This window comes from Choloepus didactylus, chromosome 2 (assembly GCF_015220235.1).
Source record: "Choloepus didactylus isolate mChoDid1 chromosome 2, mChoDid1.pri, whole genome shotgun sequence".
Taxonomy (NCBI): domain Eukaryota; kingdom Metazoa; phylum Chordata; class Mammalia; order Pilosa; family Megalonychidae; genus Choloepus; species Choloepus didactylus.
In genome coordinates this window covers 105,172,528-105,182,256 of record NC_051308.1, presented here as the reverse complement: position 1 = coordinate 105,182,256, position 9,729 = coordinate 105,172,528, and the positions used below count along the sequence as shown (strand labels likewise).

The following is a 9,729-nucleotide window of genomic DNA, read 5'->3' as shown; positions in this document are numbered from 1 at the left end:
CCCTCACACTTCCATTTCTTGAGCACTTACTATGTGCTAGGCCCTATGCAAAGTGCTTTCCATATATGGCCTCATGCAATCTTCACAACAATCCAGTGAGGTAAGGATTATTATCTCCAGTTTAATGATGAAGAAACCATCCCCACCTTCTCTCCTCCAAACCCTCTCCAGCTCCATTTCTTGCAGAGCCTGGAACAGTAAGGGCTCCAACAGGCCTGCAGCCAGGAAGGCCTGAGCTCAAATCCCTGCCAGCCATTTACTCACTGTGTGGCCTTGGGCAAGTTACTTGCCATTTCTGAGACCCACTGTCTCCATCTGGGGACAAATTCAGGAAAAAACCACAGTACTATCCACACTATGGGCTATTGTGAGAATCTAATGGCTCTCAGCCTTGGTACCCTGTGGCATACTGTGTGTCTCAGAAAGTTGTGAGGCGTGTGGCCAATAGTTTGTAGCTATTAATAGTTAAATTAGCAGAGGTTGCTAAGGGTTTTTTTTTATATAAGTATTGGTGAATTCAATGTTTTCTCTGCAAAGACATCGTTCTCACTCACTTGCATTCCACAAAGCCTTCCTGAATGGGAGATAAGGAGTGGACTGACAGCTAATCCCTCAAGAATTTGCACATAAACTGCAGCCTATCTTACCTGTGCCATAGCCCATGAAAGTGCAACAAGAAAGCAAATACCATTTCTCCTTGTGTCAGGATAAACCTTTGAGCCACTGAGCTGCCAGCTAATGGGAAGCACTAGTGTGCGGCCTAGCACATAGTACGCTTCTTGGAAGAGGAGTGAGGAAGGGGAGCACGAGGGGGTAAGGAGCTTGAAAGCTCTCTGATTATAAGCCACTGCATGGTCTGTCGCCCTCAGGCACAGTGTTGTGGTTTTCCCCTCCTAAATAGACAGAGATGCCCTGAAGTAGAAAGGGGTAGAGGGACATTGGAGGTCAGACACCTGGGGCTGGCTGATGGGGGTGGGAGCTGATGTGGGAGGCTGGCCCAAGGTCCCTCAAGTCCTCCATGGGAAGGCACAGGGTATGATTGGGAAGCCCTGGAATAAAGGTGGCAGCTAGGGGTCGGAAACTATGGGCAGAACATTCATGCCTGGGCCAAAGCTGAGGACAGCCTGACTTTAATAATGATCATCTGGGTCTGAGACCACCCATCTAGAAGGGAAGCTCTGCTGCTAGGTGCTCCCTGTATGCAGCCTCGCAGGTGCCTGGAATCAAATCAGTAAGGTGTCCTTCCTCCAGCCACCACCACCAGCTCACTCCTGCTCATTCTTCTGCTTCTGAGTTCCTCCTTACCACTGCAACCCCCCACCCCCACCTCAGGCCCCCAAGCTGGTCTGGCCAACTCCAGCAGGTCACCCTGCCCCAAGGCTGCCCAAGGAGCCTTCCACTTGGAGGCAGCAAGGCCGGGACTCAGGGTTGTGTCAGCAGCCAGCCCCAGCTGGGCAGACTCCCTGTGGACACGGCCAACACTTCATTATGGCCTCCAGCCCAAGGGCAGCTGTCTCTTCTCAACCCCAACCACCCTCTTAACACCAAATGAGAAAGAGGATGGGGAGGAAATCTAAGATAGGGGCTGGGATTGCAACCTTTCACCTCAAGGCCCTCTTCCCCTGCCCCATTCATTGCATTTTCCCAGTATTCCTCTCTATTCCCTGCACTGGGCACAGTGGCCCCAGACACAGCCAAAGTCTATCCAAAAAAAAGACTGGGATTCTTTATTTGAATCAGCAAAACTCACATTCCTCTAGCCCCAGGCCCTGGAGGACAGCCCTCCCTCCTCATCCCTATCCCTTAGCCACAGCAAGGGGAATGGAAAATGAGAAGCTGAGAGGGCCTCCACTAAGGAAGGCTGGCCCAGATGTGTGGTGAGCGCAGTCCAGCTGTGGCTAGGGTGGCAGCTGCCACAGGCCGCTCCCTATAAATTAAGTCCCTGCAGCCACAGCTGTGGGGGAGGCAGAAGGAAGGCCACTTTGCATCAGAAGTTCAGAAGGCAACATCTGTAAACCCCAGCCAAGGAATGGATTGAGGGCACAGAGCCTGGGGAAGAGAGGCCAAAGGGAAAGAAAAGAGGAATTGGGTGGGGGGTGAGGCCCCCAAATTTTGGTCCCAGGGAAAAAGAAGAGGCCCATTGGTCCAGTCTGGGTGGATTTGGAGAAGAGAATGTACTAGTAAGCATGGGGGAGAGGCCCCCATTGCGCACCCCCAGAGATGATAGGATGGGCCAGGCCCCCACCCTGGCAGAGAGGAGCTTGAGGACTCCAGGGAGTGTCAGGGAATGTGACTGCTAAAACACACACACACACACATATATATATTAACCATTCATGGGAGGGCAGGAGTGGGATGGGAGCAGGATCAGAGGATCTGGCGTGGCATCCCATAGCCAGTCATGCCCGCCTGAGATGCCCCACGGTTGGTGCCCATCTGTAACCCGATCACGTTCTTGCCCTCTTGCAGCTGGTCATCTGAGAAGTTCCGGGGGTTCTCCTTGGATTTCCTGGGTGGGAAAGAAGCACTGGTTAGGAGGAGGTCAGAGGCTGCTCCCGTAAATCGCTTCCCTGAGCACAGGCTTCGCTGTTGGCTCAAGTGCTGGCTCCAATCTGCCCTTAAGAGAGCCCTTAAGCTCTCCAAAGCCACCTCCTCCTCTCTCAAACAGGACAATCACTTTCCATCCCAAAGAGAGTTGTGAGGGTTTAGTGAGATAAGGAGTATCAAAGTGCTTTGTAAAGGGCTGGCTGCTACAGGAATCTCAGTTGCTTCCCCGGGACAGGAAACGACAGGAAGGCTGTGCCTGCCCCAGTCCTGCAGCTGCGCCGGCAATACTTACTTAGGAAACCAGTTGGGATCCCCAGAGAAGAGGCCATCATTCCGGGCTACCGCCAGTCCACCCAGGTTCATCAGTGTCCGCTGTACACAAGCCATGTTCTTCCCTGAGAAGGAGAAGGGGGATGTGTTGGCCTCCTGGATGCCAGGGCTCTACCTCCATCACTAAGCCGGCAGGCCTGGCCTCCTCATTCTTTTTATGCTTCCTTCCCATACCTTTTCCCCACCCTAACCCCCTACATAGCCAACTCCCCCATAAAGCACATGCACACACCCCTCTTTGAACCTGCCCTTCTCCCTGATCAAGATGTCCCAGTCTAGTCTCTAGTCTCCTGGACAACAGCCCCCAGGCCCGGGCCTTGGCCCACCTTCCCAAAGGTCCACAGTCTGGAAGATGTCGGTGGTGTTGATGCCGTAGCGTTCGGCTGCTTGCAGGAACTGAGAGATCTGCTCCATCTGCTTGAAGGCCATGGTGGAGGACTGGATCTTCTTCACTGGGGCCTTGCCCTCAGGATACAGTCCATTAATAAGCTCACACAGCACCTGGGTGAAGGAGAGGGTTTGCAGAAGTTGAGGACATGCCTACGGCAGATCAGCATGCACTGTCCCCAGCAGCAGAGGCAGGGGATCAGAGAGGTTTTCCTTCTACCTGAAGACTGCTCAGACTCTTGCATCTGGAATAAGCCCCAAGGGTCTCTGGGCCCAGAATGAAAAACCACTGTTTAGTCTTTCCTTGCTCTTCCAATATCTCTTTGACCCTCTCACAGTTCTTTCCTTAGAGACGTTCTTCCTTGGTGTCACCTAGGGCCTGCCTGCTGTGGGGAAAGCACATTCATCCTCACCTTTCACTTGGTAGAGGGAGAAAAAAGCAAGGATCCTCTGTATGATAAAGACTTCAGGTTTAGGAGGAAGTTAGGATGGGTATCCTCAGTCTCTTCTTCTTCATATTAAAAACCCCCATCCTCCAGACCCAGCCCTGCTTTCCCAGCACTTGCAAGCCTAGGGTGGGCCCAGCTCTCACCGTGCCATCCTTGAGCCAGTTCTGGAAGTTCTCACGTCCAGGCTGAGGCCGGCCCACATCCTTGCGGCACTGGGTGGTGATCCACTGGATCAAGATCTGCTCTAGGTCCATATCATACTGTTTCTCGATCTTCTGCTGTACCTCCCGGCTCAGACCATAGGCAGGTCCCCTGTTGGCCATTCTGAAGGGTGGTGGGTAGCTAAGGAGAGGACACACCCAGGCCTGCAGTCAGCACTCTGAAACCCCTGGGGTGGGGGCTTCTGCCTGCAGGAACACACACCATATCCCCCAGAGTAGGCCCCAGAGTTAAGGAAATAATTGCTGCCAAATAAGAGAAATCTTGCCTTGACCCTGGCTATGGGCCAGAATAGCACTACTCAGAAGTCTGGGAGGTGTCAGGGGGCCATGCAGGCTGTCTCTGGAGTCCCCCATCCTGATGACAAGCAATCTGTTTATTATATTGAGGTTCCCCAGTAGATTTTATTTGAACAAATGCTTCCACTACTAGAATAAAATATAAAATCCACTTGACTAGAATAAGGGGTCAATGAGGCCAAGATTAGGGGTTCAGCCCCCATATGGCTGCTCAGCTTTAGCAAAGGCAAACTAGTCATTGTAACCCAAGCCTTGATCATTATAGCCCTGGAAGGGGAATGATTCAGGGAGAGGAGGAAGAATATGGAGCAGCTTGAGAAACCTATGCTAGGAGTTGGAGGACTGGATGGATCTACCCTCAATCAACCACTAGCTTTTAATTGAGCATTTATTATTTGTACAAGGATGGTGGAAAAGACAGAAGTTCTTGGTTCTAAAGTTACCCACAGTGCATCAGGAAGACAGAGTACATATGAAAAATCAAAGATTGTACATGATGAATGCTAAATGGCACAGTTCAGGCCACGTGTTGCAGGGATTCAAATAAGAGTATGAGCAGAAGTAGTCTGGGAGGGCTTCCTGGAAGAGGTAGGTCAGAGTAGGCCCTTAAAGGATTTTGGCAGACAAAAGGAACTTCCCATGAGAAACCAGGCAATAAGAATGAGTTCTACTTTCCCTTCTAGGAGTTACGGTAGGCACAATAATAGCCCCCCAAAGATGGCCACATTCTCATTCCTAGAACCTGTGAATATGTTACCTTACATGGCAAAAGGGACTTTGCAAACATAATTAAGTTAGGAATCTTGAGATGGGAAGATTATCCTGGATCCTCCAGGTGGGCTCCATGTAATCACAAAGGCCCTTATAAGCGAAAGAGGGAGGCAGGAGAGTCAGAGTCAGAGAAGGAGAGGTGACAATGAAAACAGATGCGGGGCCATAAGGCAACCAATGCAGGCAGCCTTTAGAAGCTGGAAAAGGCAAGAAAATGGGTTCTTCCTAGAGTCTCTAGAAGGAATGCAGCCCTGCTTGATTTTAGCTCACTGAGACACCTGCTAGACTTCCAATCTCTAGAACTGTAATATAAAGTGTGTTGTTTTAAGTCAGTAAGTTTGTGGTAATTAGTTACAACAGCAAAAGGAGCTTTGCATAGTGTTTTTAGGGAAACCTGGGAAAAGAGGGGAAGGATGGGGAAATACCCAGGAGGGTTTCTTGAACAGTTTGAGGACTTTGGTTAGCAAGACCTGGGTGGTTTCCTGACCACCGGCCTGAGTTGGTTGTACCTCACTGCAAGCAGTCTGTCCCCACCTCACCACCTGGGTTCCACCCCGAGGGCCTTTCCAGCAAGTCCAGAAAATGCTGCTGATGCCTGGGGGGAGCGCAAACCAGAGAAGGAACACAATCCCCATTTCTTGCCCTATCCCCTCCCTGAACGGGCTCTTCCTTCCGTTCAGAAACAGAGCCAGCCCTCTGGCTGCTCACAGAAGGGGATCCCCTAGGACAGGCACCTGTGCCTTTTCTCCCACATCTGGATCCAGGCCAGGCCACATGAAGTCACCCTAGCCCCCTCCCTCCCACACACCCCAGGTTAAACCATCCCACCACCTCCTCAACAGGCCTTGGGGCTCTACCCCAGTACCAGACAGAAGCCAGGCCACAGGAGCGGCAGCTGCGAGCACCCTGCTGCCTCTCAGCCCCAAAGCCCAGGGCACGCCTTTAACCTGGGGGTTGGTGTCCCGGGCCAATCCCCTCCCCCACCCTCCAACATGGCCACTCCGTCTGACTCGGACTCCGACTCCACTGAGCTGCACGTTTCCAGCAGAGATCCTCCCCATAAATCAGTTATTTTTAAACCTCATTAAGAGCTACCCACCCCCCACTTCCCCCAGGGCCGAAAGCTGGGCCAGATAAATGTCGGTCTGGGCCCTGACCCACAACAGCAGGCACACACACAGCCAGCTGGGGGAGGGCAGGCGGGGTGGAGTGGTCTGGCCTGAGGAAAAAGGAAGGGAAGCTTCTCCCCTCCCCGGCCAGGCCCAGCCCCAACTGCTCAGCATGCCCCACCTCAGCCACCGCAGTCTTACATAAACCTCTAACCTTTCATGCAAAGTGGGGTGGCTGGCTACGGGCTGCTGCCACCATAAGTACTTTTCCCAGCCCAAGTTTCCAGACCCCTCTTCTGGGAGCAGTTTCACTGTGGTCACCTGGACCCCAAGGCTGTGTCCCTAAGGGGCCACATGGCATGAGGCCCAGGGATTGCTATGACACAGGGAAAGAACGGGCAGGAGAATAATTAACCCAGACTCCAGGGTTACTAGCAAGCCAGATGGCCAACAACCAGACCCTTCCAGTGTCCCCCCCCCCCCCCCCCCCCGAGAGAGAAGGCAGATCTGGCCTCCCAGACCCACCTCTGGGCGTATGGCAGAGGGTGCATGCTGAGGGCCCCTCCCTCACACTAGAGCCTTGTCAAGCTGGCAGGGCCACGGCCTCCAGCTGCAGTGTCTCTGCTCCACTCTGGGGCCATTAACCTAGAGCCCCGAGGTGCTGGAGTCACAGGGCAGAGCTCTGGGAAGGGGCGGTCCCGGCAGGGCTGAGCCTGGCCAGCAGCTGTTTCTCCTCCCCACCCCCACAGACCAGCAAGAGCTGATGGTCTGCGGCTGCTGGAGCTGGCGAGGCCCACCCTAGAGACGCCCCTGTTTTCCCTTGAAAGAAGGGAAAACAGCAAGTCGCCTACCAGGATAGGGAGAAGCCATATGCCCAGCTGGAAGGCAGGCATGGGAGATGGCCTGAACTGGGGATCCCAAGGGAAGACAACAGCTGGACAACTTGGGAGGCGGGTTGGCAGAGCTGTAATCTAAGCTCTGGAGCTGAGTACAGCTGTGGGAACAATGCTCACTCCCACCCACAGGTTTACAATGGTGGGCAAAGGGGGAAGGGGTGCAAGAGGCACTTTTAGCTCTCAACCCCACCCAGACCCTGGGCTGGAAGTTTTATCTTACCCCACCCAACACCAATGCCAAAGGAAAGGCAGACAAAAGGCAAGGGGACCACTTGAGGGTTCCTGATTCGGGTGTTGACTTGGGAAGACAAAGGGACTATCCATCCACTGTGGAGATGACACAGGGGAACTTCCGAACTCAGATTTGGGGTTGGGCTATTCAGAAAGGGCACGACAGGGGGCATCTGCCCACAAAGTGCAGCACCACAGGGAGCAGGCAGAAGCAAGGATGCTGGGAGACCTATGATTAGGGCAGCCCCCGCACCATCAAGAGTCGTGAGCAGAAGAGAAAGCTGGAGCTACACAAACAGGAAGCCACACAGTTTGCACGGGAGGAGGGGTTGAGGTGGGGACCGTTGCCATGACTTCTGTGTACCAAACACAAGAACAGGGGCAGGGTGGGGGCCCCATGCAGAAACCCCCCTCAACACAGACGAAGTGATGAGAAGGCTCTAAGCACAGGGGGCAGAGGTGGGGTCCTTGGGTACAGAGCCAGGTGCAAGGGCTTTCTCAAGGAGGCAGCTAAGGAGGATATGAAGGGCATTGGGGGAGATGAGAAATTTCAATTTGGAGGGGACAGAAACAGACTCAAAGAAGTTGTTGAGAAGAGAAAGTGCTCTGGGAATGTAAGATGTGTTCTGAGCTAGAGAGCCCCATACCTGAACATTCTGGAAGGAGAAATGGTAGGAAGGAAGGATTAAAGGCCAGTCCCCAGTGGGCAGAGGCACAGATCAACCTGCTGGAGTGAGAGGGTGAGGTTGCAGTTGGACAAAGACCATTTGTTGGTTCTGGAATAGTAGGGCTCTGCTGGCCCCACCCCCCAGTTTTAGATCTTCCTGGTGGAGTAGGAAGGAAAAATGGGGAGGGGTTTGGAGATAGGGTGCTGTCTGGTGCTCTGGAGTCAAGATAAAACTGAGGGGAGCCTGGTGCAACCACAGGTCTCCTCCTACACCGGATCTGCACACCCAGTCCATCTCCACTCCCACGCGCCTTCCTTCTGTCCCACAGGTACCAAGTCACCCTGAAATTCTTTGGTACAGGCTCCAAGAGGCATGCGGGGGAGGGTGGGGGGACGGTGGGCAAGGCGGCCATCCGCTTCCGGTCCTGCCCGGCGGTCCCCACAGAAGTCCCCCCACCACCACTACCACACCCTGACCGTTACTGCGGAATGAGTCACCCACCGCCCGCCGCCGCTGGGGTGACGTAGTGGTCTGGGCAGCCCGCCCGCCCGCCCGCGGCCACCGCCGGCTTTCCCAGCAGCAGGGGGCACCGGGTGGGGCAGCAGGGCTCCGGCAGAGGCAGGGGCAGGAGAGCCTAGAAGGCAGCCCCCCACTTCACGCAGGCAGGGCACCCCGGGGGCGCAGTCGGGTACAGCCCCCTAGGTGCCCGAGTGCGGGGACTCTCCCAAGGAGCGATCGAATCCTCGATTCCCGGCCCGAACAGGAGAAGGCGGGGCCACCGAAGGACCCGCACACGAACCCCCCAGCCCCGGTCCGTGACCCCGGGCCCCCAGAAAAGCGACCTGGTAGGAAAAGGAAGGGAAAGTGCGGCTTCGGGGACGCAGGCAGAGTGCAGGCAACACGCACACGTGTTCTTGTAACCGTAAAGGGTCGCGCGGGACACACGGAGGTGAACCAGCACTCGCACCAGGGCCCAGTAGTCGCCGTCGCTCGGGACCAGCCCACTCATCCCCTACGCCCTCCTTTCCTCACCCCAGCGAGAACCAGGCGGGTGGGGCGCTCAGTCCCCGAGAACCTGCACCGGATGGACGCCCCGTCTACGCACCGGCAAGCCTCGCCTGACCTCACCGCCCAACAATGCCAGACCAGGGCAGGGGACAGGCGCTGACAGCGTGGGGCGGGGCGACGCGGTCATCGGACCCTCGTCTGGCCCTAGCCCTTGATCCCCGAGTTCTTCGGAGCAAGTCCAAGTGCAAGCGTCTTGCTCTCTACGGACCGTGCATCTACCCTACCTCTCACCCCCACCGTCGCCTGGTCCCCTCCCTTCTGCTCACCTTCCTAGCGGGCTGGACGGCGGCACACTCGGGCTGGGGCTGCAACGCGAGTGGCGCGCGGCCGCCCGGCGGGGGATTTTCAGGAGTCTCCCGCCTCAGACGGGGCGGAACAGGGGCGGGGCAAGGGCCGAGAGAGTTTAAAGGCGCCGCCGCGCAGAGGCGGAAGGGAATGTTTTAACAGATAGGGGCAGTGGGCGAGAACACGTGTTAGAGAACCTGGGGCGTCTGAGGTCTGTGGGGGGCAGTTGCAGAGGTCTCCAGCCATGAGATCCTCTATCTCTCACCCATGAGAACCCACAGACTTGTGGCCGTTGGGAAACTTCCTGCCAGGAGGTTAGCTCAACACTGGCGTGTTTATGTGGGAAGAAGCCTCCCCGTTTAAAAAGGCTGGCAAGGTAAACGGAGGCACAGGAAGGCATCACCACCACCACCACCCCCCCACCAACTGACACACTAGGGTGTGACAAGACCGGAGCTTGCAGGCCAGGA

General features: G+C 55.3%; 1 protein-coding gene across 2 annotated transcripts; it reads right to left on the bottom strand.

The window, feature by feature from the left end:
* Positions 1–1,702: 1,702 nt before the first annotated feature.
* Positions 1,703–9,369, bottom strand: TAGLN2 (transgelin 2). 2 transcript variants are annotated; one of them, XM_037825601.1, is made up of 5 exons: positions 9,241–9,369; positions 3,857–4,055; positions 3,204–3,378; positions 2,840–2,942; positions 1,703–2,509 (listed from the first exon to the last, which is right to left on the bottom strand). In XM_037825601.1, exons 2-5 carry the CDS (start codon positions 4,034–4,036, stop codon positions 2,368–2,370), a joined length of 600 nt encoding a protein of 199 aa, XP_037681529.1. In that variant the 5' UTR covers positions 4,037–4,055; positions 9,241–9,369; the 3' UTR covers positions 1,703–2,367. The 2 variants fall into 2 exon arrangements, with proteins under 2 accessions (XP_037681529.1, XP_037681530.1); XM_037825602.1 differs by lacking the exon at positions 9,241–9,369 and adding an exon at positions 8,939–9,142.
* Positions 9,370–9,729: the final 360 nt, after the last annotated feature.

Coding starts and splice junctions, on each gene's coding strand:
- TAGLN2 (XM_037825601.1), bottom strand. CDS start 4,036: ATGGCCAACAGGGGACCTGCCTATGGTCTGAGCCGGGAGGTACAGCAG. Junction 2,943..3,203: donor GACTGTGGACCTTTGGGAAG/GTGGGCCAAGGC, acceptor TCTCCTTCTCAG/GGAAGAACATGGCTTGTGTA. Junction 2,510..2,839: donor GATCCCAACTGGTTTCCTAA/GTAAGTATTGCC, acceptor TTTCCCACCCAG/GAAATCCAAGGAGAACCCCC.